Genomic DNA, 27,872 nt, shown 5'->3' on the forward strand with positions numbered 1-27,872 from the left:
AGTAGACAGAGACCTTTTCGTAGACAACAATTTAACAAGACCTCTCATTTGTGTCTAGGAAAGGTAACCGACACCACCTTGGATTGCTTGTGACAAATGTCTTCTTTGCATTTCTTTACATTCTTCACATCTTTCTCAGATCGAAGTTTGTTTTGAGAACGACGTTTTGAAGTAAAAATAGCTAAGACTTTGTCACTAAAAATGTATTTGAATGTGAAATTTTATACCTTTTGTAAGCTTTTAAATATATTAAATTCTCAATTGTTTTCTTCGTATTTATATCTATTAAGCTTTTGTACGATCTCAATTTTATATTACTTATAAATTTTTATTACGAATTGTATATTCCAAAATATTTATCGATAGTTGGATCTTAAACTCTAATTAAAACACAGAAAAAAAAAACATACTTTATCATTTTCTATAAATTTTAATACAGTATCATTATTTATTAATTTTAGCAGCGGTATAATTGGAAGAAATTCTCTTTAAACATTTGTGATTCCCATTCTTTGTATTTCTTATTTTTATTATGTTGTATTATTGTTCATTCTCTCTCTTGACCATCACCTAACCAAGATGACACAAAAATCAGTCCAACGGTACATCACCACCAAAAAATAGCACTTAAGTCCTTCCAAGAAACACCATTCGGCTTTTCCACATTTTAGTACCAAAAACTGGCTCATAATTCATATGAAGCATACCATCAGATTATATTGGGCTCGAAGGGAGCTATGGGAGACATTTAGACATTAACTCCAATTTTGGACACTTCTTTAACAACCTTTACTTTCACATACTGAATGTTAAAAAATCTAATTGCAAGTATAATCACAAATTCTCAAAGGTGTAGAGTAGAGGTTCCTGATCTACATTTTATGATAATCACAACCTTCAACTTTATCAAATTAGGTAGTATTATGTAGATAGAAATAATACTTCATTTGCAACAATAACACCCACATGAACCTTTGCTAATCAAATATGCCTCAAATATGTTATTTTACAAATTTACGAGGACAAATGTGTTTGGGTGTGAGTTATCATAAAATTGTTAAACTCTCCACCCTTTCTAGTGAATCCATGTACAAATTCCTGAATGCTACATCCATTTTACACACATCACATGCTTCAACAACTGTGTTGCCTAAAATTAGTCCAAAACGTATAATTGTAAATACAAAACAATTGATCTGGTATCATCCTATCTTCCTGACATTAGATTCACAAGATTTTGATTTTCATAGAAGGAACCAACATCCCACTCGTCTGTAGTTGAAGAAAGTGTCATCAGCGCAACCACAATAGATCTCATACTTGGACGGAGTTGAGGATTGTCTTGTGTACAGGCTTTGGCTAGTTGTGCCATCTGCAACCCCAAATAATAACCATATATTTGTTGATCCATGTTGAAATCACAAAAAACAAACGTTCAAAGGGTTTACTCTTAACAAATTTCTTACCTTGCGGACAGAGTCAACTGGGTAGTTATCCCCAAGCCTTGGATCAACTAGTTTGCAGAGATCTTCAGTGTTATCCGGCTGACCAAGAACTCCATCAAACTGCATTGCATAATAAAATTAAGAAAGTCACTTTCATAATTTAGATTGATGAAGAAGCATGATGATGATTTTCTTAATATTTGCAATGACTACAATAATAAAAAATATTTGGAGAAATCAACACTGACCAGAGCTACTAGGCCCTTTGAGTCGGTAACGGAGTCGTTTGTCTTGACAATTGCTTCCTTAGCCGAAATGAGTTCATAAAGAACAACTCCAAAAGCATACACGTCTACTTTGGGAGAAACATCCCCATATTGAGCATACCTTCAGACAAAGCCATGGCAATCAAAGGGTTGTGAGAAAACAAAGGGTTGAGATAGTGAAGGCTTGTAAATTAACATGTATTAAGGGGCATTATTCTTATGTAATCGCTAAATGTTTGAAGGGTCATTGACATTATGACCACTTAGGGTGTTATATGAAGAGCTATGAGGCACCGATAGTGTAATGGATACGACACGTATCTGATACACCGATGAGTTTATTTTAAAAATAATAAGATACATGATATATGCATATTGAAAAATGTAAAAAAATTCTTAAAAACATGAGAAATATATGATTGTTATTGTGTGAGTGCAAATTAAAATCATCTTTAACAAACGTTGTCAAAATAAAAGATTATAAATTATTGTCATCATAAAAGTACTACTGTTTTATAGATTAGATACTTCACTGATAAATATCCATAAAGTATCCTAATGTATCGGACACGAATACGTGACCCGAAGTATCGGTGCATCATAGGTGAAGAGTCATGTAATAGCTAAGGAGTTCAACTGCATGAACATTTGTCACAAAATTAGCCACAAGAAATCATGTTCTCCTATATTGGAAATGCAAATAAAATAGTTGCCAATTGCAATGGTAGTATTCAATCTATGTTTGAAAAAAAACTGGCATATGAACTTGGAAAGTTAATTTTCAATATGAACACCAACACTCTAATGTTAAAAGGAATATTAATTATCATACTCCGGTGGCATGTATCCAAATGTTCCAACAAGACGACCCGTGGGAAGTGATGAACTTCCAACTTCTGTAAGTTTGGTTAATCCAAAATCAGCAACCTGCATATATGAGCATTGTATGAGCTCCCATTGCGATCCAAATAATAAAAGTAGATAAGATCTCAAAACATTCAACCTTGCCCCGGAAGTTTTTGTCTATTAATATATTTGCTGACTTTATGTCACGATGAATATATACAGGCACTGTGTGCTCGTGAATATATTCAAGACCTCTGGCAGAATCCAGAGCAATCTGAACACGAGTAGCCCATGGCAGTGGTTCTCTACTACCTAGGTAATTAAACACATCATAGTAATTAAACACACCAATATCAATTAACTGTCAACACGGAACAATTTCAACCCATCATGGGTAAACAAAAACTAAACTAAGGGTTATACAACCTGAACCACGCAGATGTTGACTTAGGTTTCCATTTTCAATGTATTCATAGACAAGAAAAAGAGATCCCTCGATGCTATATCCAATCAGCCGCACCTGCATAGTGATTAAGAGTTTAAGCCATTCCCTAAAGCAGATGTAAGAATTTATGTATAATAAAGCATGCCGAGTGTTTGTGTATAGTACAAACAGAAAACATAAATGTAATAGAAATTCTTTCAGGAAATATATGTTTAGCTTAATAACATTTGATCCCTATATCTTCACCAATTTCATTTTAGTCTATATACCTAAGAAGTTATCTCTCAGCACACTATACAAGCAATTTTTTTATGATTTAGTCCTTATGCCTTCATTTTGTGGAGGTTTCAAACTGCTAGAAAATTGAAGCATAAACATAAAAAACTGCTTATAAAGGAACTAAAACGTAGAATTAGATATAAGGACCAAAATCAAAAGTAGGAACTGGTATAGGACCACATGATTTATCAAGCCAAAACTCCTTTGTCAACAAAGATAACTGTTTAGCCTTGTATATTGGTTTCATCATCTTATGTGTACAAACTCTAATTGAAATTTTAGATTTTGAGCCCAATTCAGTCACACCATATAAACAAAACATAGATTCACCCTTTTGTTTTCTTGTTGTGATGTTCTTCAAGGGAAAAGAGGAAGACAGATGCAGATGGATCGATGGCTTATTTATGTGATAAATCATAGCAATATCCTTAAATGACATGTTAGTTAGTTTTAATAATTCAATAGCATTTCAGAAAGTAAGAGATGACAGGTCATGAATAAGAATAGTAAGAAAAGGACTGAAGAATCTTTGGTTTGAGAATGGATTTTGGGAAGTAAAGTCCAGGTCTGTTTAATGGAAGGACGAGAGGTGATTCATTTATACTGTACATTTACAGTCATTTAGATACTTGTTAGACGGTATTCTATTTGAAATAAAGATTGGCCCTTGTTGGGAATGTTATCGGCCACATCGGTGCACCAAATTGAATTCATAACTAAAATTGCATATAACATAATAAAGAGACTGTCACGAATAGAATACTTGCATGATCAGAGGAAAGTTTGAAAAGAAAGGAAAGGAAAAAGGAAAAAGGAAAAAGGAAAAAGGAAAAAGGAAAAAGGAAAAAGTCAAAAAGTAGAGACAAGATAATCCGGATTCCAAATAGAACTACTTTAAAAACTTTTACTAAGCACACAAAACTTCCGTATATATTATGCACTAGAGAAACAAATGTTAAGGATAAGAAAAAAAAATGTAAATTGAACAAGCATGGAGGAAATGTTTGAAGATTTGTAGTAACATGGAATTAAAAGTTTCACATATTTTAGGGAAGGGAACCACTGTGGCGATAAATTGGTCAATTTAGGCTTGGTAAATAGGGAACAATTTAAATGGTATTCTGTTATGCCTCCTAGCATTAGTTCAGAATTTCTTTATAATAGGTACCAACTTTCTATGTATAGGGGTATTTAGCTTTTGTCTTGTATTTTTTATCATGGATTTGGTCTAGTCCCCTCATGATTCATTATTCTTTATTTTTTCCTTTAAACAATTTTTTCATGTGATGACAAATGATAGATGTGCATTGAGATGTCAGCATAGCTGAGATGTCACAGTGCATAGTGATCCCTAGTATGAGTTTTTGATTTAAAAAAAAATCTAAATCAGTTCCCAAGATGGACAAAATAACAGAGAAACAAAAGATAATAGAAATTCACTATTTTCAAATTTAATAAATTCCTGATGCTACTCCTATCTCAAGATGACTAAATTCAAACCCAAATTATATGGGCCAAGCTAATGCTATATCCCATCAAAGAAATCACTTACAATCATCTCATAATAACTCTCCACGTGCTGATAAGCAATTCAATTGGAATACAGTAGTAATGCTAAAAATGCTTTAAGTTTTAAAGGACTAGTACCAGGTTTAAATGATGAACACGTGTCAAGACTTTCAATTCAGCAAGAAATTCTTTGATGCTTGCATATCCATCTTCTTGATTGCAGCTTTCTGCATGGACAAATTTATTGGCTTATATAACAAGTATACTGACTCAAAACAAACAAGAAGAATGGTTCTTAAGAACAAACAGACTCCGTTCCATCATGTATCATTATAAAGCATAATATAAAGAAATATTTGAGCTTTGTTCATCGACTTAAACGCATCATGCTGCAATTCAAAACAAAGGAAAGACATGCTAAATATTACTTTGTTCATAAACTGAAACGCATAATAATAAATTCAAAACAAAGGAAATGCATATTAAATATTACGCAATAATTTCAAATTTCAAGCAAGGAAGCATAAAATAATTTAGTGAAACAGAAAACAGTAAGATAACTATTGATCAAATAGTTTAGTTGTTCAAGTTTCCTAATAAATTATTATAAACAATTAAGATGTCAATCCTTCCTCACAAGAAAGGATGTCAACAAGAAAACAATGCATCTCAAAATACCAAATATCAAAAGGTGACATTCAATTAAGCTTAAAATTTGGATTTTAGCCTAACTCAATCCCAAAACCAATCTCATAGGTGGCCCAACAAAGGATTCAGGATAGACCATATATTGTAACCTTCAGTCCCAATCTGGCAAGAAAAATATACTGATCTGAATTCTGATCAATCATTAATTATCAAACTTTTCAGTCACTCTTTTCTTTTTATTCAATGTTTCGATGATATTGTATAATAGCTTACCATATTAGATAAAAATGTCACATGGTATCTATAAAGTTAGTCTTCAATCTTCTATTTCAATTTATCTTCATTCTACTGGCAATCAGTTAAGAAACACAAAACACCGATTATATCAATTATGACAAAACCCTAAAAGAAATATCACAGTGAAACTGAAGAAAAGCTTCCAATATTGGCAGTTATAAATGTGATTACTAACCTCTCCCCTCAGCTCCGCATAATAGACTGACCCAAAACCTCCTTGACCAATTTTATTAGCCAACTGAAGTTATCTGTGGCAGTTGCTAGTTCCTCATATGTGAATTCCACCGATTTGTCCACTTTTATGCCGGTGATGGCAGTAGGACCACCAGGTCCTAAAGTTTCATGCGCACTACTACGGGAAGCTTCATCTGGAAAAATAAAGCACCAAGCCATTTATGTCGATATTTAGAACATACAAGAGCTAGAGGTACTGCATGATGGATACAGTTCCAACAAGAAAAAAGTAGGTTTAGCAGAGATCTTGTTCTGGATGATTGGAACAAGAAAAGAGATTAGGAACAGATGTACTTGGGAGAAAATCAGGGATGAAAAGAATGTAATAGACTCCAAGATGTGGTCCCCCCAGGTTAGGAGAAAAGAGGATCCAATGGTAAAAGTAATTTAAAAGGAAGATAGTCAAAATAAATGTACTTTCTGAAAAAAATTGGAATTTGGAAAACCATAATGGCTTCATTTGATTTATGTAAGGTTGTTGCTGATAGTGTTGTGCGAGTCAAGAGCAAGAGGATCACAGTATCTGTTTTTAAATTTAAAAGAAACCATTTAGAACATTGAAAGCACGCAACTCATTTATATAGATGCACATAAGCTCATTATATATAGAAGAAAAAGTCCACATAAGTTCACACTAGTTTCTACTGACAAAATAAAAAACCCTGATGGAAACCCAATGTTCCAAGCGATGTGGTCAAAACGTTAACTTTTTCTACAAGGACTTTACTAAAACTGAGATATGTAATCAACAGATAAAGGGAATAGAGTTTATTTCAGTTAGATCGTAATATGCAATAGGACTACAGTACAACTGGTAATTCAGTTGTACTTTTTCAGCATTGTATTATTCAGTCTATCTAAAGAGTTAGATAGAGGGAGGTGTTGCAAGGAGAATAAGTAGAAAGAGCAATACCCTTCCCATCTTGAGCAAAGAGTGCACTAGAATCTCGTGAAAGTTCCTCCTTCTTTATCTTCTTCCGGAATATTCTGAAATATATAACAACTCCTATTACCAGAAGAACTGCCACAACTCCAACAGCTATTCCAGCAATAGCCCCACCAGCAAGTCCTGCTTAAATAGAAGAAACAATGAGCCAACATACGTCATCATCCTTCTGATTTTAGTACATACTGGTCATATGTTTAGTAAGAATCTCAAATAAAAACATCTCATAACCAATATTTTGAGAAGAAAGTCAAACCTCCTGAACTGCAGAAAAAAAAAATCAAAAGATAGTCATTGGATATTGTCAATGTATTGGAGATTGAAAAGTAATGCAATCAGGAGTAGATTGTAAACAGAGTATTACCTGGACGGCAAAACCACATAGCTACCATTTTGATCTGTCAAAAAATGAAAAGAAAGAAGTTAGTGCTATATATTGAAATTTAGTTTATTGAAAAATATTCAAAAGATTGATCTATATATATGAAGTTTATTACGCATCCCAAAGCTTGAGTGAATATTAATAACACAATTCGTAGGCAACATCCAGCTGAAATGGTAACTGTTTCAGTAATAGATGCTTCATTCAAGTCATCAGAGAAAATTCGTTGCAGCCCTTTAAATAAAATGTTAGAAGACCTCAAAATTTTATTTCAACTTCCAAGGATAAGCAAAGAATATCAACAGCATGGCATGCGCCTAAACCCTAGCTGTTGGAAAGTTAAAGCAACACCAAGTCAAAGGAACACCGGGTGAAAACTAAGTTACTGTTGGAAAGTCACCTTTTCTTGCCACTCCAAGCCCACTCAGTTGTGGCTTCTTTTAGGGTTGCCTTAATTGGAACCTCAAGGGTAGTGATTTTTTTTTTCTCTGTCTTCTAAAAGAAATGACTTGTGTTTTGTTTCATAACTTGGGCAGTTTTCATCTAAAAAGTTGAGTTTGTGGAATGCAGTTAAGCCCTAAATGTCAATTTATAAAATGATACTAGAGTTTATCCTAAATCCATTTTTGGATCCACTAGCATTTTCCACGCTTTAGCTAGAAGTCCTGAGTGTGAGGGGGAAGGGTCAAAAAGTTGTCTAAATTGTAATAACCCTTTGATGGCATACCCATTAACCTTAGTCAAGCATCTATAAGAAGAGTTGAAGTCATTTATGAAGATGGTCTAAACTCTACCTTTTGGATCACCTTTGAAGCCATCATGGAGCATAGCTTGGAGTATTATACGTTTAATTTAGGCCATGTATTTCACCCAAGTAATGTAGGTTTGTTTAAGGCTTATATTAAGGCCTCATTAGTGTAGGATTTTTCATTAAGCTAGACATCCAAACCATGTGGAAAGTATGTGCCTTGTGTCATGCTTCCAATGGAGAGGATCTAGCTTGAGTAGTGGCCACATGACACTCTAGAAATTGAGAGGATTTTGCTTTATGAGTGACCACATGTCCTCCCCTCATTGGAGAGGATTTGTGGACACTTGTCCACTCCTTAAAAAGCCTCATTTTTGACCAATGAGTGCAAAGGTGGGAGATCATGTTTTTAGGGTTTTTAGGAGACACCTTTGGCCTACAAATAGATGTGTCTCCTCTCTTGTTATCATCTTTGTTATTGAGTAATGTTATGATGCCTATTTTTGGTCATAATACTCATCTTAGATCAATATTAGAGCAACCCATGAGGCCCCTTTAGTTACCTTCCTCTTAGAGTTAGCCTAACCTCTCTTTGAGTCATTAAACACGACACCACCACCATTTAACCACCATATGGCCATGAGCTTCTAGTCTCACAAACACCATAGCTTCCGCATTTCCAACCCCTATTCTTGATGATCCACCACATTTCCGCACCATATATCTTCAAGGGACCATCTCCATTGCATCCTTCTAGCTTTGGCCCAACCTAGCATAGGAGATTGTCATCATTTGGTATCAAGAACTTTGTTTCTACAAGAGCTAAGTCTTTTGGTCTTTATCTATCCTTTATTGTTCTGTGTTATTGATGTTATTTCCTTACTTGTCTGGTTGTGTTTTTTCATCGGGCAGTAAAATGTGGCGATTTTGAAAGTTAAATTGCATGTAGCTCAAAGGTCCAAAAAATACGTATTTATAGTCAAATTAAAGCCCTTTGAGTCTAGTTTCCAACAAAAAAAAACATTTCATTTAAAGTTCTGTGAAGAAAGTTAAGAGTAAACAATCAACAAAGGTCAGAACTGTCAGAATGTTGTCATCAGCGTTTTTTCAGGTTCAGTTTTGGTAGTTTGGCTATTGTTTTTTGCCTTCTAAATGCTCCTAAATGTGTTGAATATCATGTTCTTAGTGTTTGTTGAGTCTTCATTCATCTTTTGGTTTGGTCATTTTGATTTTTAATCCATCCAAGTTATCTAGAGTCTTGTCCTTTATATGTCATTACTTCTTAGTTGAGCTTTGAAAAATCACAAAAATATGTGTTCAAGTGTGTTTTCTGAAAACGGAACCATATTTGTGCCTTTGAGTGTTTTTATTTTACATATTTGAATTCATACTTGTTGTTAGATCATGAACAAGTTTATAGAGTTAGGTTTCCATTATGACATTTTTTGCATTTCATGCTATATTTGATTCTGGTAGGTTTTCTTCCTTTTGGTGCTATAAGTTTGTGTGCTCTTCAAAACCATTACTGCATTTCAGATTTGAGGTGTGTTTTGGTGTCTGTGTGTTGAAAATTTCAAAGAAAAGAGACAAAAGGTACAAAAGAAAAAGTAGACAAAAAGTACAAAAAGCAAAAGCAAAAGGTAAAGGCAAAAAGCATATGCATGTACCATTTCCACCAACTTTGTTAGCACTTTTATGTAACTTTGTTAGCACTTTTATGTTGATGGTGACTGTTGTTTTAAACATTTGGAGCTACTGTTTTTATAGCCATGTCACTTGCAATTGGTGTTAAAAGTGTGGCCATAGGTCACCATTTACACAAAATTTGCTGAAGACAAAAACACAATAATCTTGTCGAGTAATTTTTGGTTTTGTGTATCTAATCTAGAGCTTTTATTTAGGACTTTCTTTTGTTGTGCCAACCTTCTTTCTTGACCATTTATTTTCTTGATTGTCTCTTTGTTATTCATGGTTTTGTCTATATCAAATCCCTTTTGAATAGCCTTTGTCATTTTAGACCTTTTTATTGCTTTCTCCTTGGACTCTTTTGGCTTTTGCGGGGTTATTTCTCTGTGTGGTGTAAATGTGTCGTTGTGGTGAGCCAACACTTGGACGTAGCATCCTAGGTGATGGAGGCCTTGTGGTAAGCTTGAGGTCTTGGCTTGAAGACAAGAAGACAAGAGAGTAAACACTTGGTGAGAAGAGTGATTTGTGTGTATTTCTTTTTTAGTTGTAAAAATGTATTTGCTTTCTCTGGGACTTGTAATATTCGACCTTGTTAGAGGTGTGTCCTAACAAGAACATTGGACTTTGATTAATTAGCATTTTGTAGTGGGTAAGTGTGAGGGAACCAAAGTTCCTTCTAACTTCACCATTAGGCCGCATAGATTAGCTTTAATTGTTTTCCTTAGTTGTGGTAGCTTAGTGTGTGTCTACTTGTATTTCAAGTCTAAGTCCCTTTGAGAAATAGGGTACAAGAGGGCTTAAAGTTAACTTTGGCTAGAAAGACTTGGTACTTAAGTAATCCTTAGTAATTCACCTCTCTTTCCTAGAAGTGAGCTTAAGATCCTTTTGTCTCCTAAAGTATCTTAAGGAATTTTATTTGAAATACTATGTTTGTTTTCATAAACCATTTTCAAAAATCTTAAAAATGTCTAGGATTATATGTGAAAATTGTTTTCAAAATTCTTTTGAAACATGAGTTTTTATAGTAGCTTGCATTTAATAATGGGGAGGATGAGCTACATTATAAAGAGACATAATGACTCCAAAAAAGATGAGGAAGTTTTTCTGAGCCCAAGTTGAAGATTTGAGGGTGTTAAGGAGTGAAAGCCTAACTCAACCCCACAAAACCGGCTTTTAAGGTGAGGTTTGCACCCACTTATATATTCTAAATTGGCCTTATCTCTAGTCGATGTGGAACTTCCAACACACCCCCTTCACGCCGAGGTATATACATCTCGAGCATGAGACTAGACATTAATGGATGGTCCGATAGCGGCCCGATAGTAGGTAGAATAATATGCCCAACAAACAACAAATATTGCAAGGATAGGCTCTAACCTGGCTCCGATACCATGTTAAGAAGCGGACTTTAAGCCTAACTCAACCCCACAAAATCGGCTTTTAAGGTGAGGTTTGCACCCAGTTATATACTCTAAATTGGCCTTATCTCTAGTCGATGTGGGACTTCCAACAGAGGGCAAATCTTTTCAAGAGGGAGGGGATGATGGCATACGCCTTAGCCACGGTCAAACATCTATAAGAAGAGTTGAAGTCATCTATGAAGATGGTCTAAACTCTACCTTTTCGACCACCTTTGGAGCCATCATGGAGCATAGCTTGGAGTAGTATAGGTTTAATTTAGCCATGTATTTTGGCCAAATAGTGTAGGTTTGTTTAAAGCTTGTATTAAAGCCTCATTAGTGTAGGATTTTTCCTTAAGCTAGACATCCAAACCATGTGGAAAGTATGTGTCATACTTCCATTGGAGAGGATGTAGCTTTAGTAGTGAACATATGGAGAGGGTTTTGCTTTATGAGTGGCCACATGTCCTCCCCTCACTAGAGAGGATTTGTGGACACTTGTTCACTCCTTAGAAGGCCTCATTTTTTGCCAATGAGTGCAAAGGTGAGAGATCATGCTTTTAGGGTTTTTAGAGACACTCTTGCCTATATATAGAGGTGTCTCCTCTCTTGTAATCATCTTTGATGTTGAGTAATACTATGCTGCCCATTTTTTGTCATACTATTCATCTTAGATCAATACTAGAGCAACCCATAAAGTCCCTCTAGTCATCTTCCTCTTAGAGTTGACCTAACGTCTCTTAGAGCCTTCAAACACCACACCACCACCATTTAACCACCATATGGCCGTGAGCTTCTAGTGTCACAAACACCATAGCTTTCGCATTTCCAGCCTTTATCCTTGAGAGTCCGCCACATTTCCGCATCGTATATCTTCAAGGGACAATCTCCATTGCATCCTTCTAGCTTTAGCCTAACCTAGCCTAGGAGATTGCCATCACCCTTTTAGGGGTTGCCTTAATTGCATTCTCAAGGATGGTGGTTTATTCCTACATCAATTAGAGTATGGTTTGGAAAAGTATTATAAAACTTGGGTAGCCTTCAACTTCAAAACCGATTTGTAGGGTTGAATTACACCCTATAAAACAAATTTCTAAGAGTTACAACACTACTTTGACCAACACGGATAACTGATGCAATAACCAAGCAAGGTTTTATATGCCTATCCCCAACAGTAGTGCAGCTGCAACATCAATCGCATCAGCTATTCCAGCTGCATTAATTGTCCAATTTGAACGATTTCAGTTCTGCAACTACAATTAAAAACCTTTCCAAGTACAGAGAACCCATGAATTCACATGAGAACACCAAAACAAACCAGAAATAAGTACCTTTTGCCAGTGATAGAAACCAAGTCACCAAACAACGCCCACATCCGAATTAGCATACAAAAAAACCCACCATTACAGTAAACTCAATCTTGAATACAGTATCCAAACTAAGCACAAACACACACAAGCTAAACATTCCAAACCCTCAAAGAACCAAAGTCACCACTTCCCAACACATACACAACAAATTCAATAACCAAATGCAGAACCCCACCAAAATCTACAAATATTGCCAATATCAACGATCAAAACAATATCAGATTAAAGGCAATATAATAAAGTGTCCAAACTAACACACAAACATCAAAACCCGTCTAGTTTCAAAACCAATGAAAACGTTTTAAAATACATCCTAGTGCCACAACATCAATGTTTTAGGGGTCTCTACAGCCAGATTTGCAACCACATTAGCTCCATTTATCCACAAATTTCCCATCCGTAGACCAACTTTAAAAGACTGTCTTATTTCTAACCACTTCCCCACAAAATTAAAAGCAACTGCTCTTTATCCGAATCGCTTAGATCGTGGACTCTGGGTAATTAGGGGAGGTATATGATCTGAACTTAAACAACGGAATCTAAATAAGAGGAGGGGTAGCATATTGAAACGACAACAGTTTCCATAAATAAATCTTGAATGATCATAAGTAAGGTGACTCACTGTGAAAGTTCTAACATGGAGCCCCCTAGCCTCTTCGGACTACAACTAGCATTTTTAGTGTAAACTAAATAAGGTATTTCTTTAAACCATAAGTGAACATCTACCTATTTCCAACATCTCTGGGAAAACTTGGTTGGTCACTTTCGTAGAATCTCCCTCCAACCACTCACAACGTTCGAAACCAAGCTTGCACTCGGAACACATGTTGGTATTTTGCTTATGTTGAAGTAAGAAACAGAATACACAAAAATCTTCCACTTCAAGAAAAGAAGAACAAACAAAATACACGGACCTTTTCCCGGAATATAAACGAGTCCACTCCCCTGGTTGAAATTGACGTCAGGGTTGTACCTCTGCAGCAACCCCGAGTCAAGGCTCACATCAGAAGCCACCGAGCCGAGAGTCTCCCCGGTTCTGAGAGGGTACGTGACGAACAGCCCATAATCGGCAACATCGGTGTTCCCACAAGAGCAATTCACCGTGACGTTGAGAGTGCCCGTGTCGGGAATGTTATCCGGTTCATAGCTGTTGAACCTCCTGAGCCAGGTAACATCGGTAAGGTTAGAGAAGACGGTCCTGGCGACTTGCTCGTAGGTGTCCTGCGTTTGAACATCGTAGTGGAAGGTGTGACCGAGAAACTGGCCGTCGATGCAGTCGCAAGGGAAGGGGACGTTGACCCTTATGAAGGCCTGGACGCTGTCCTTGTTGGGGATGGTGTCCTTGTTGTAGAGGACTATGTCGTCGGGAGTGGTGAGAAGAGATGAGGACATGACCTCGGAGATGTAGGTGAGGTTGGAGCCCGACCACATGTAGTAGGAGCCCAGCGCCAGAGAGCAACCGTGCTTGCACGCCGATTCTGCTGCCAACACGAGAGAAAACAGCACAAGGGGAAGCAGAAGAACCCCCAATCTGGGTTCCATCGGAAACAAAGAAAGAAGAAAACAGAGAATGGGGAGAGGTTGTTGTTGAGTTGACCAGGTGAATGGTGATGTGGTGGAGAAAGAGGAGAAAGAGAAAAAGAAAAGGAAGAAAAAGAAGGAAAGAAGAAGATGATTTGTGTTTGAACAATGACTGATAACTTAATATATTGATTGAATATTGATTAACAGCAGACAGCCGTGGTGTTTGTTCTAGACTTATGGAAAGACTACCCAAAACACGACCAGACAAACGGTTAACAGGAATCTTCCGCGGGTACTAATAATAATCACAATTAGGGATGGCAACGGGTCGGGTCGGGTACGGGTAGTGCCTACCCGCAACCCGACCCGCCGGATAAAATTGTACCCGCTACCCGACCCGCTACCCGCCGGGTACCCGTTTAAAAAATACCCGCGGGTATTTTAAAACCCGCGGGTACCCGCGGATACCCGCAAAAAATTAAAAAATATATTTAATACATTTTAAAAACAAATTTAAATAAAAATACAAATATATATATATATAATATAAATTAAATTAAATATAAATTAAAATTTAATTTTAATTAAATTTAAACTAATAAAATATAATTTTATTTTATTTTTAATTAAATTTAATTAAAAATATATATAAATTATTTATTTTTTAATTTTTTGCGGGTAACGGGTACCCGCGGGGCGGGTAGTATACTACCCGTACCCGACCCGTTAAGAAGCGGGTATTAAAATACCCGCTACCCGTTACCCGCGGGTAGTAAATATCCACGGATAGTTACTACCCGCCGCGGATTTTACCCGCGGATACCCATGCCCGCGGGTAAAATTGCCATCCCTAATCACAATGACATTCTTGTAAACAAAACAAGCTTATTTTTTCAGAATTTTGACAAAATTAAAATTTGATTCATTCAAAAATTTTATATATTTTTATTCAATAATAGATAACATAGTATTTTTAATCTAATTATCTTAATTTCTTTTACATGTCAAATTTTATGTATTTTCAAATTAATATTTAAGTTATTTATATAGTTTAATATATTTTTATTCAATATCGGTTAAAATACATGCAATTTATATATATTTTAAGCTATCATTTGAATTTGTAACATTCCAAAGAAAAATAAAAATTTTACACTTAACAAGTACTTTTTATTTTATGCCTTAACTCTGTTGTTCACCGGCACCTTTTTATCAAATCGTTTATAAAACTTATATGTTTAAACGCTCTTTTATTTTGAAGTTTAATCAAATAATATTAAACGAGATAAGAATTATAACTAGAAAAATAGTATAGGTAGAAACATAAGTGTTAAACTCAAAATCCTAATCATCTAGTAACATAGGAAAACACTTAGATACATATGAAACATAAAATAACTAAGTTAAAACTTCCATATGCAACGCTAAAAGACTCCCAAGTCAAAGCATCTATGAGAGTTATGCTAAATGCGTAAGTTATATTGTATCCAATGGTAATCAGTTGAACTCTTAAGAAGTAAAAAGGTGTTGAGATAATACCTTTGGCTAAACCCTTTAAAAGCCTTAAATAAATATCCAAAAACATGTAGATGACAAAACTTGCTAAACGCTCTTACTCTAAAAAGGAAATATCCCAAAAAGCGTTTAAAACAAACTAGACGATACCATGAGTTAAACCCCTCACTTCGTCCAACGATGAAGTTCTTATTCAATGCTTGGTATCTTAGATAAAAGCTTAAATGATAAACGCTACCTCAAAGTAGAAAATGTAAAAAAACAATTTGTTGTTATGAACAAGCATTAAATGTCATTAAATATTCAATGTTCAAAAACAACAAAAGTGATAAGAGTTAAGACATATTCATTGCATGCAGAATCTACTCTATTCTATGCAGATAACCTATTACACACATCCACCTGCTCTATTTGAAATATATTAGAAGTGGACGTTAGAGACAAAGAAGACATTCACGAATGTTCTCTCCATTAGAAGTCATATTCATTGTGATTATATATGTGATTATATATGTGATATGCATATTCATTGTTTGAGAATGACTTTTTGAATATCTTGTTTTTGATGATGTACATGATGATGAACATTGTATAATGGACATTTTTGTTGATAGACATTAAGGACCTGTTCTATTGTTATCTTGGACAAAATGACATAACAAATGTTTGATATTATTGATGTGTGTGCTTGATACATGTATTAGTGATTGGAAAAAGGTTTACATGTTTAAACAGACTGAAAATGTATTTCCGGTATGATTTAATCTATTAAGAAATCCATGTAATGTGTTAAATTGTCTCAGATTTCTAGTATGCTTTATTGGAGGCAAACTTTTCTAACATAATCCGGTATACAACTTAAGTAAGAAAGTTAGCCAATACATGTTTTCAAAAGAGTGAAAATCTAGTTTAAAAGAAGTCTGAAATTGAATTTTTGCTTAAGTGTTCGACATAACCGATTACATGAGTTGTATAATCGGTTAAGTCATTTTGAAATGATGAATTCAATTTCTTTCAAGTCAATACTATTATAACGGTCATATTGCATTTATTTTTGGCTGTTAAGAAGTGTTTAATCGACTGCATGCACCATATAATTGGTTAAAATTCGAATTTTGAAATGCTGTCAAAAATTGCTAAACTAGCAGGAAAAACGTAGTGGATTACATTAATAACATAATCGATTAAAATTCGTCAGGATTTTGAAAATGCTATAAATAACTGTCTTGCGCGCTGTTTCAAAAAATCTTTAAATATACAATTTTATAACTAACATTGTGATTAAGTTTTGTTACAGAAAGCATCCAAGAACCATCTTGAAGAATCAAGGATCAACTTTGGGTTTATTCATCAAGATTCTATCAAAAAGTGTGTTTAAAGGTTACTGATCATATCTACTCTATTGGAGAGTCTACTATGAAGATCAAGTTTATCTTTTTCAATTTGTAGATTGAGTTCTTGTACTGTTGTGCCATGGGGAGAGAACTGTGATTGTTTTCATTGAGAGTTGGGATTGCTCTCAAGGTATTCTTAGAGTTGGGATTGCTCTAAGGTGACAAAAAGTGGGTGATCTTTCTGGGTTGTTATAGTTGGTATTGAGTTAAGAAGGAGAGTACATTGAGATGATTGGTCTCTGTATGTCTTGCTTGTAAGAACTCTATCAATATAGTGGAATCCCTTCAACTAAGGTTGTTGAAAGAAGACTGAATGTAGGCTTGGCCGAACCAGTATAAATCTGTGTGTTAATCTTTCTCTTCCTTATCTCTTTTATTTGTTGATTCATTTTATTTTTCATATTGCATTCCAAGAAACATCAAAGATTTCAAAAAGATTTTGAAAGAACGTATTTTTAAAGTCAAACCAATTCACCCCCCCTCTTGGTTGAAAGTATTGACCTATCTTTTTCTACAACAACTGTCGCTAATAATCGATTATTTCAAGAGATAATCGATTTATCGTAAAAGCTTTTCTAAAAACATGTTTTTGTTGTGATAATCGATGACCAAAAGTGAATAATCGATTATCACATGATTTTCTTGATTTTATTAGAATAATCGATTATCATTAGTGTTAATAGATTATCACAAAGCTTTTATGCGAAATAAACCATTCCTGAGCGATTTTTGTGTATTTTGTTTTATGAATCTCTAAGCTAAGTTCTACACATAATTTGTTCACTAATATATGACTTATTACCCAAACCTTAATCACATACATAAATAAAATACAAGTCTTTCAATATCTTTTGTCATAACTTTGAGTACTAATCTTAATCATTTTCTTCTTTTACCAATAATCTTTCCCCTTTTTAATGATGCTTAAAATATGTTTTAAGGTTTTTTTTAATAACCTACAAATACAACTATACAAGAGATAAACATTAAATAGTCTTTAAGAAATCATGCTTTGCTTTAAACTTTTCTCCCATTTTTTTTAATAAATAAAAAATAAACTCTTAAGATAACTCCCCTAAATGAAATAACTTAATAAAATTGAACTCCCCATAAATCAGACAACTCATACAATATTGAAAGAAAAGGAAAAATTATTTTATTAATTTAAAATTTAGCACTTATATCATCATATCATCCTTAAAATAACTATCAAATTAGTATTCTAAATGATAAAATTTGCAACATTTTTCCAAATATCATTGTCCAGAATTATGTCTATACCTTTGACTTTGTTGAATGTTACCCTATCTCTGTATTTAAAGTTAAAATAAAATACTCTTACCAAGTCAAGTAGGAGGTACCTTGGAATTCTACAAAGAATTTAAGCCATTGGTTAGTTAACAATTAAAGAAATTGGAAGTTAGATGCACTAAACCAGTCTGTGTGAATGAACTTGGGTGTAATTAACTTTTTGTCTTTCTAGAAAGAGATGAACTCAGCTCTCCTTTCTTGATTAGAAATTTATCCTTCAATGGAGGTCGTTCTTGCATATTGTCTAGTAATTGTGTGAATGATTTTCTTCTAATAGAAAACTTTTTTTCTTGATTTTGCTATTTGGAATACAGGGTTTTGCAAAATATATAAATAAATAAAATTTTGAGAAGAGACTCACTTAGCCACCCCTTGTCATTCTATTTAGTACCACATTTATGCAAAGTAGGTATTATCAAGACATAAGAGTCATAAATACATCATAATCGAAATTTAAAGAAAAAAACACGGGTTGAAAAAGAATTGAATATAATTAATAAAATATTTAAAATAATTTTAAAATTGCATAATATAAAGATGTAAATTACAAAACTTAATATTCATAAAAGCACACAGAAATAATTAATTTTTATTTTATTTTTTATTATTCTTTTCCCTGAAAAATAAAATTAAACTAAACAGGATTTGGTATAGGTAGCACCCACGCCATCTACTTGAAACAATCAAACCCTAACACGTTTCTCACAGGTTTTGTTATTATCATCCAAATTCATTAATTAATCTTTTTCATCATTTTTACTAAACTTAATTTGTTTCTTAGCATTGTAAAACTTGAGAGTTTACATAAAATTATAGGAACCTAATAAACTTTACTTGTAAACTCTAATTGTAAAAAGAGTTTACTTTAAATAAAAAATTTAAAATTATTTATAAATAATATAATACTATATTATTATATGATTATGTAAATAACATTTTATATTTTTTAATGAAATACTATTATTATTATTATTACTATTAGATTACTATATTATATTTTTAAATATTTTTTATATTATTATTCTTTTAGAATCATTTTAATTAGTTACATTATATAATATATATATATATATATATATATATATATATATATATATATATGTATGTATATAACAGAAGGTTACTGGATTGAGGTCCAAATAATTTCTAATTAAAATTTAAAATTGAAACTCCTAATTTTTAATTATAAAATTCAATTAAAATATTATTTATAAAATATAATATAAATTATATTATGTAAGTTGCCACACAACATCACTAAAATTAACACAGGTTTTTTTTTATAACATTTTGATATAATATAAGTATATTTTTTATTACATTAAAAATACATCAACGTAATAACAAATAAATAATAAATTAGTTAAAAAATAACAACTTATACATTATATACCAAAATGTTATAAAAAAACTATAGCAAAATATTTTTTCAATATAAAATCCTCTTTCTTTTACACAGTACAATCCTATACTTTCCATCCTCTTCTGAAAATAATTTCAAATTCTAAACGTTAATAAACAAAATATATCGTAAATAATATAATATCATTTTTTTAAGCAACGAAATTAGTGCAATGGAAGCAATTAAAATAAATTAAAATTGCTCCCTTTCTCCACCCAACCACAGCCACCCCAATCACAGCTTCTACTTCCAGACGACGGAAAGAAGGAACGGTGCGGGGCAGAAGAATAACAAGAGTGGAGCCCTAATCCCCTAATCAGTGAGTTTTCTTCACGGATGTTATTTTGGGTTTTAAAAAATCTTCTCTTCGAACTTGTCAACTCAGTTGCAAAATCGACGGAGTTCACGGATTCTATCCGATTCTACCGAGTTTACATCAAAATTGAGTTGTTTCCAAATTGACTCGGAAGCTTAAACTCGTCCGAGTTAATTCGCGAGTTTGATAACCATCAATCAATCAAAAATCCCAAGCACCATAATATTTAGCATTTTGCACTGCGAAAGCAATTAGGGAGAACCACAAAGTGGAAATGAAGCGATTTTTTTTTTTTACTCTTTTTTGCGATTGATATTTGGTGTGTTCAGTTTTTGTAGTAGTGTGTGGTGTATGGCCTACAGTGATGTGGTGAATTTGCTGTTGGCCGTTGCGGTTTGGTGTACTGCTTACATTACTGTTGCAGTTCTCGCTTCCTTTCGGGCAGTCAATTACCTCTGTACTTTCTGAAACCTCCTTGCAGTTTCACAAGGTTACCATGGGTTATGCACAACTAGTCATAGGTCCCGCTGGTAGTGGCAAGGTAATTCTATTGCTTTCACAGATTTTGCTGAGTAAACCACATACCGAGGTTTTAAATTTGCTATTTAACAAAAATGCAATTATCTGTGTGTCTTGTTTTTTGTGCAATCAGTCTACCTATTGCTCGAGTTTGTATGAACACTGTGTGGCTTCGCGGCGAACGATTCATGTTGTGAACCTTGATCCTGCTGCTGAAAATTTTGACTATCCTGTTGCAATGGGTAAATAAAGTGTGTTATTATGTGTTTATTTCTTTTGAGGGTTTGGATTTTTGTTATCCTTGGAGCTTGACTTTTGTGGGCTCCGATGCTGGCAGATATTAGGGAACTCATTTCTCTGGATGATGTTATGGAGGAGCTGGGATTGGGTCCTAATGGTGGTCTTGTTTACTGCATGGAGTATCCTTTTTCCTCAATTATGTTTAGCAGTACAGTTTATCTCCATGTGTACCCATGTTAGCTTTTGCTGTTTTAAAAATTTGATTTAAGATTTGGTTGCCTTAATAATTATATTTAGGCACCTTGAGGATAACCTGGATGATTGGCTCACTGAGGAGTTGGACAATTATTTGGATGATGATTACTTGGTTTTTGACTGCCCTGGTATTCACGCTCTGTTCTCTACCTTTTTTGTTATTTAGTTATGTTTTAGTATCGGAAGTTTGATGTTTGAAGTTTTTGGAGGATATTGTGATTATGAGTTGGTGATAATATTGTTATAGTTATAAAATGCAATAACACTTATGCAAGGCCACCAAATCAGAAGGGGTGGTATAATGAACTACTTTAATTTTGTTCATTGAGAACAGAATGGTAGTATGGCCAGTTTCTGTAATGTTGAAGTCTATATTACGGTTGTTTATCATGATTTTTGGTTGGCTTGACAAGTTGTGATAAATCAGCTTTACATTGTAATGTTTTGCAGGTCAGATAGAACTTTATTCACACGTTCCCGTGTTTAAGAATTTTATTGAACATCTGAAACGGAAAAATTTTAGTGTTTGTGCTGTTTACTTACTTGATTCTCAGGTTTGTGGTAGTTTGCTGAAATCATATTTTCTTTTAAGCTTTTGGCTTTCTCGTATTTCTTTAGGCTTCCAGCTGTAATGATTTTAAATTGTTTCCAGTTCATGACAGATGTGACCAAATTTATAAGTGGATGCATGGCATGCCTTTCTGCAATGGTTCAACTTGAACTACCCCATGTTAATATCCTCTCAAAGATGGACCTTGTGACTAACAAGAAAGATCTTGATGAGTAATCACTGTCACTAAATTTTCATTCCCAAATTTGTTTTCATATTTTCATTCATTCAAGTTTTAATATACTTTTGCTCTTAGCTTTTTGGATCCAGAGCCCACCTTTTTACTGTCTGAATTGAATCAACGGATGGGTCCTCAGTATGCAAAGCTGAATAAAGCTTTGATTGAATTGGTAGGTCATCTATGATTTTATGGAACTTATGCCATTATCCTCCTTTCCCAATAATATTTTAAGTTAATAAACTGTGTACATATTGGTTTTCAATGTTAAACCATTTATTAATGTGATGGGAACCAAGAAGACAGAAAGAAAACAGATCACATAAGTAATAGAAAAGTATATGATATTATTGAAAGTATAGGAAAATCAATAGGAGTAGACTCCCATTTCCAGAGCAGAGCTCCTCAACAGAGAAATACAGATGATTCTCTATATTCCAAAAACCTTCCTCTTCTCTCTCTCTCTCTCTCTTCCCACATCCCCTATAACGGCATTCCTTCTTCTCTCACCCTAACAACCTCTAACAGCCTCAAGATATTGACCCTACTAACCCTGCTAGCTCGGCACCTTGCATAGTGCCTTTCTTCCTTCTCCTCACATACATTTTCCATTTGCTAGGGTCCGTATTCTCCCACTAAGAGTGGACCAATGGTTCTTTGGGCCTCATCTCCCTACAGACCTCATCATAATGTCTGGGTTATATACCATGTCATGTTATATTTTCACAATTTGTTAGCAATTTACACTTCCGTCATATGTGTGTTGGGTTTATGTAGAATGTTGGACTACTACCAAGGAACATAGAACATAGATAGCTATATTATTAGAATTGTTATAGACTGAAGTATAGTGGATATTTGTTGGCAACAATGTCTAAGTCTAAATAAGCAATTGAGTTTATCCTTATTTGTTAGGTTTCTTGGAGACAAGAAACCAGATTTATAATTCAGTTTAAGAAATTAACACACAAATCTTACTGTACAACGAAAATAACACTCTAATTCTGAAAAACATAATACAAGAAAACATCCAACAGTTTCCAAGGAAAGAAATTCCCTTCTACACAGGACAAGCCCTATTCTGAAACAAAATACACACCACCACCGGGAGGAACCGTTTCCTCCTTAAAAGATAACCCTTAGTAGATTAAATAACTTCTTCTAACCACCCATAAACTGTCCAACTACTGTTAACTGTTTTGTAACTTCTAATTTTGAACCTTTTTTCCTAACATACACCGTAAAAGTCTTATTAATACTCCTCGAATTCCGAACAACCTTGTCCTCAAGGTGAAAATCTAGAAATTGATCGCGAATGGTCCTTATCTTCTCTTTCTTCAGGCTCCTCTTCCTCTTCATTCTCCCCCACAATTAACACCTGAAGGTTCTTATCAGGACATTTATGACCAGGACTATATGGTCCTCCACATTGAAAACATATGCCCTCTTCCCTACGCTTGACATATTCAGGGTAAGGTAAATTCCGCCATCCTTTGGTTTTGTTTTCTCCTGTATTCGTACTGCCCACCTTAGACTCCAAGGATACTTCCTCTCCATTTCTTCTAGCCGTGCTAAAATGACTGAAACTTCTTGGTTCAGTCTAGGTCTCGTTCACCGTTTCTACTCAAGAAACTATTCCTCCACTCCCTTGAAAACGACTAGGATACAAATTACTTCTAGTTGTTGTTCTCTCCCCTGACCTTACCTCACTTGAAACTCCTTCCACATCTGTAGCAATCTCCATGTCTCTCAATAGATCCTTGGGATTGTGTGGTCGGATCTGATTTCAAATATTAACATGCAAGCCTGCAAAAAGATACCCAAAAATTGCTCATCTGTCTGTCTGATGCTTGGCCTACTAACATCTCAAATTTCTGTATGTAATCTTCCACTTCTCCTTGCTGTTTGACAACAACCAATTTTTCATATACTGAAGATCTATCCCTTCCTCCAAACCTTCATATCAATGCTTCCTTCAATTCTTCCCACGTTGGTGTTTTGATTTTCTTCCTCCAAAAATTGAACCAATGATTGGCCTTGCCTTCCATACTAATGAAGGCCAACTTGATTCTCTCCCTAGGTGAAACCTCTTGCACTTCAAAAAAATTTTCAGCCCTACTTATCCACCCAACGGGATCCCCTCCTTCAAAAGAAGGAAGTTCCACTCTTTTCATCCATCCTCGCTAGCTCTCCCTTTTATCTTCCTCCCATTCCTCCTCAACCTCTTCTCTTCTTCCCACTCTATCTCCATACATAGAACCTCTGCTTCCATCTGACTCTCTTTCCATGTTCTTGAGTCTTTGCAAGATATCCTCCATCATATCTCCAAACCTTTGAAAGTTGGCCCTAGTTTCTTTTCTATTCTCGTCAAGAGCTCTCTCTAATGTACTCCCTAGTTGGGCCAATTGTTGTTTCTTGGAGACAAGAAACCAGATTTATAATTCAGTTTAAGAAATTAACACACAAATCTTATTGCACAACATAAACAACACTCTAATTCTGAAAAACATAATACAAGAAATTCCCTTCTACACTAGACAAACCCTGTTCTGAAACAAAATACACACCACCACCACCAGGAGGAACCGTTTCCTCCTTAAAAGATAACCCTTACTAGATTAAATAACTTCTTCTAACCACCCATAAACTGTCCAACTACTGATAACTGTTTTGTAACTTCTAACTTTGAACCTTTTTCCTAACATACACCTTAAAAGTCTTATCATTATTTCTTTTATGTAAAAGTAATACTTGGGTGATGTTAAGCAAGCATGAATTGTCATTAAATTTCTGGGTAACATTATCGGGCTGATGTTCCTTTTTTAAATATCATATTTTGTCTGACTGCAATCATACTTATGAGGTTCAGATAGGCCACCTGTGTTATTATTTAACTGCATTTTATTTCCAAATATGGGGCCAGTCTACTAAACTAACCCAATCTTGCTATGTTTCTAGTCACTGTATACTTATTAATCATCCCTTCAAAATAATTATATATATGAAATTTGCGTTTCCTTTGGGATCAATCTTAAAAAATAATTAAGGGAATTGGTTCTGCTTAATCCATTCCCATATATCTTCATGGGACAATCAGTCCCTATCATTTTATTTATTTCCTCTTTCTGAACAGGTTAGTAACTATAGCATGGTGAGTTTTATACCACTAGACTTGAGGAAGGAAAAAAGGTATGCTTCTCTCTTTCTTTTCCTTGCATATCCTAGCTACAGTTCATTTCTTGAGTATTGTTATATTTATATCGTTGGTATATAGCGGATATAATTTTGCTCGTGGCTGTGCATCATAGACTGGTATTGGATATATCTACCATGGGTGATGCTGAAAATATTAGATTTGAATGGTATGAACTAAAACAGGTGTAAATTATTTCTATGATAAAAAGAAAAAATATAATATGATATAAATTAAACTATTATAGTTGAAGATAGCACCATGGACCAACTGGAGGTTCATTGGCCAAGACGGCCCTAGTTTACACCTGTTTTCCTAGGAAAAAGGCTTAAGCTTGACGGCAGTTCAGATGAGGCACTGGTCAGTGGAGGGAATGTTAATTATTCAGAGAGAAAGTATAGATATAGATGTCATAAACAGAAGATCTAGATTAATTGTATCAGTTTCTTATGTTTTCATTATATTTTCTTTTCTCAATCAATACAAGTCAGTTTTATTAGATAGGAAGAAACTGATTCCTATCAGATGAACTCAAATTATGGCTTTTGTAGCTTGTGCTTCCAGAGCTTTTGGATGACTGTGAGTTGGCAAATCGTTGCAGGCTTTGAGATAAATGAACTTTGACTTGATTTTGTATTAGAATTTCCTCTGTAGTATAATGGATGAAACGAATAGAACATACAGTTTGAATAGTGAGTTGGGGGAAGAATAAGTCTCATCGCTTAAGAAAATATAGATATAGATGTTAATTAAGTCCTCATCGCTTAACATTCCCTAGTTTACACCTGTTTTCCTAGGAAAAAGGATTAAGCTTGACGGCAGTTCAGATGAGGCACTGGTCAGTGGAGGGAATGTTAATTATTCAGAGAGAAAGTATAGATATAGATGTCATAAACAGAAGATCTAGATTAATTGTATCAGTTTCTTATGTTTTCATTATATTTTCTTTTCTCAATCAATACAAGTCAGTTTTATTAGATAGGAAGAAACTGATTCCTTCCAGATGAACTCAAATTATGGCTTTTGTAGCTCGTGCTTCCAGAGCTTTTGGATGACTGTGAGTTGGCAAATCGTTGCAGGCTTTGAGATAAATGAACTTTGACTTGATTTTGTATTAGAATTTGCCTCTGTAGTATAATGGATGAAACGAATAGAACATACAGTTTGAATAGTGAGTTGGGGGAAGAATAAGTCTCATCGCTTAAGAAAATAGACTTGTCTTCATGAGATATATGAAGTATGTTGTACTCTGGAATTAACATGCCAACTTGGTATTCTGTTGTGTTCCTTGAATTCAAACTATTTTTTCCCATTTTCAATTGTTTTTTGAAGAAAAGTACATTTTTTTATAAAATTTATTAGTTTTTTTTGCTATGTAAAGTCTGATTTGTTTTCATCCAAACAATTCATTATCTTAAAATTGATTATAACAATAGATTTATTTTGGAACAATATAACTTGTTGGCATTACTAATCATGTTCACGGACTTAAATAACTATAGTAATATTGTGGTAAAATAATATTGTCAAACTACATGAATTACTCACTCTTATTTCTTATCTTTATAGGCCATGTTAGTCTAACCATTCCATTTGTTACCTTTTTTTTTACTTCTATCTAACCTATTTTTGGTGGATTTGTTTATCTAACCTATTATTGTTTATACTTTTTGTTGTATTCTTCTATCTAACCTATTTTTGTTTTATGCTTTTTGTTGGATTCTTATATCTACAGTATACAATATGTACTGGGCCAAATTGACAACTGCATCCAGTATGGGGAAGATGCTGATGTGAAGGTTAAGGATTTTGATCCCGAGGAAGATGAGTAGCAAATATCCTTCCACAATCTCTTTGTATTTTGTTTTACTTGGACATGATGGTGAATGAAGCTCACTCACATTGTTAATACAGTATCTCATTGGATTGCTGTAAATGTGAATTGGGAAAGTTAAACATTTATGCAATTTATCTTTCAATTTGGAAAGGTTGAGGTTGGTCATTCTCTTTCTATTGTTTGGTTGTGAAACGAATAGTACTAGAAACAAATGATGAAAACCGATATATTGCAACTGTGAAATTTGTAATGGCCGATTTCAAGTATGTTGAAATTAAAACTGAAACAGAGAATGGAATGTTTTAATACAATCATAGAAATGAGTATTTTAGCTAGAAGCATCAAACATAACCAACATGTACCTTCTGGAATTTCGTAACCTGATACAAGAGAAAGAATTTTAGAATAAGGAGGAGAAAGAATTTTAGAATAAGGAGGTGCAGAGGAACAATTGAGAGAGAAGCGTACCGGAATTCTTCAAAGAGAAGATTACCACACACATAACAAAATTCTTCAAAGAGAAGATTACCACACACATAATGACCTCAGAGCACACAATGTTTTAGAAATACATTCTCTCTTACGCCTCATGCTTTTCCTTCAGTTTTTTCCTTACTGATCTCATGTCATGTGTACTTGTAGTATAGTATAACTAACTTTTCCCGTATCCAGCTCAGTATTATTTTGGCTTTCATTTTTCTTGCACGTTACAATACTTCCTTCATTGAAAACAACCTTATCCTCAAAGTTGAATTCTGGAAAAGATTTGTGTAACTTAACTACATCCTTCCAAGTGGCAGCAACTACATCCAATGAGTCCCATTGAATTAGTACTTGCGAAACTGACTGTGACTACTCATAATGATTTTGGATTCCAGAACTTGCAATGGATGAACACAAGGACCAACTTTAGTAGTCATAAGAGGCAAAAGTTAATAAGTGTGTGAAGGACTACCCTTACATGCCTTAAGCAAATATACATGGAACAGAGGGTGAATTCTTCGTAGCAGGAAGCTTAAGTTTATAAGCAACATATCCAATTCTTGCCATGACGGACCAAAATACCACATACTTAAC

At 34.2% G+C, this 27,872-nt stretch overlaps 2 protein-coding genes and 2 pseudogenes across 5 annotated transcripts; 1 reads left to right on the top strand and 3 right to left on the bottom strand.

Moving 5' to 3' along the window:
- Positions 1-946: 946 nt before the first annotated feature.
- LOC148200948 (chitin elicitor receptor kinase 1-like) lies at positions 947-4,945 on the bottom strand. The gene is made up of 7 exons (XM_088112460.1): positions 4,929-4,945; positions 2,984-3,077; positions 2,715-2,869; positions 2,544-2,638; positions 1,694-1,832; positions 1,467-1,565; positions 947-1,372 (listed from the first exon to the last, which is right to left on the bottom strand). The coding sequence occupies exons 4-7, from the start codon at positions 2,552-2,554 to the stop codon at positions 1,208-1,210; spliced, it is 414 nt and encodes a 137-aa protein (XP_087968586.1). The 5' UTR covers positions 2,555-2,638; positions 2,715-2,869; positions 2,984-3,077; positions 4,929-4,945; the 3' UTR covers positions 947-1,207.
- LOC148200949 (lysM domain receptor-like kinase 3) lies at positions 4,914-13,556 on the bottom strand (annotated as a pseudogene). Its single transcript, XR_015785871.1, has 5 exons — positions 13,416-13,556; positions 7,280-7,313; positions 6,883-7,041; positions 5,911-6,103; positions 4,914-5,017 (listed from the first exon to the last, which is right to left on the bottom strand). The product of XR_015785871.1 is annotated as a lysM domain receptor-like kinase 3 (transcript).
- On the bottom strand, positions 12,591-14,043 carry LOC148200950 (lysM domain receptor-like kinase 3 pseudogene; annotated as a pseudogene).
- Positions 14,044-19,806: 5,763 nt separating this feature from the next.
- On the top strand, positions 19,807-26,945 carry LOC124836012 (uncharacterized). 3 transcript variants are annotated; one of them, XM_088113791.1, is made up of 10 exons: positions 19,807-19,966; positions 20,293-20,504; positions 20,616-20,724; positions 20,820-20,901; positions 21,020-21,105; positions 21,428-21,531; positions 21,630-21,760; positions 21,844-21,937; positions 24,899-24,954; positions 26,694-26,945. In XM_088113791.1, the coding sequence occupies exons 2-10, from the start codon at positions 20,460-20,462 to the stop codon at positions 26,788-26,790; spliced, it is 804 nt and encodes a 267-aa protein (XP_087969917.1). In that variant the 5' UTR covers positions 19,807-19,966; positions 20,293-20,459; the 3' UTR covers positions 26,791-26,945. The 3 variants fall into 3 exon arrangements, with proteins under 3 accessions (XP_087969917.1, XP_087969918.1, XP_087969919.1); XM_088113792.1 differs by having other exon boundaries at positions 19,814-19,966; positions 20,302-20,504; XM_088113793.1 differs by having other exon boundaries at positions 19,823-19,966; positions 20,445-20,504.
- The last annotated feature ends 927 nt before the right edge of the window (positions 26,946-27,872 follow it).

The sequence above is a fragment of the Vigna umbellata genome, chromosome 4 (assembly GCF_029865625.1).
Source record: "Vigna umbellata cultivar VRB3 chromosome 4, Vumbellata_1.0, whole genome shotgun sequence".
NCBI classification, from domain to species: domain Eukaryota; kingdom Viridiplantae; phylum Streptophyta; class Magnoliopsida; order Fabales; family Fabaceae; genus Vigna; species Vigna umbellata.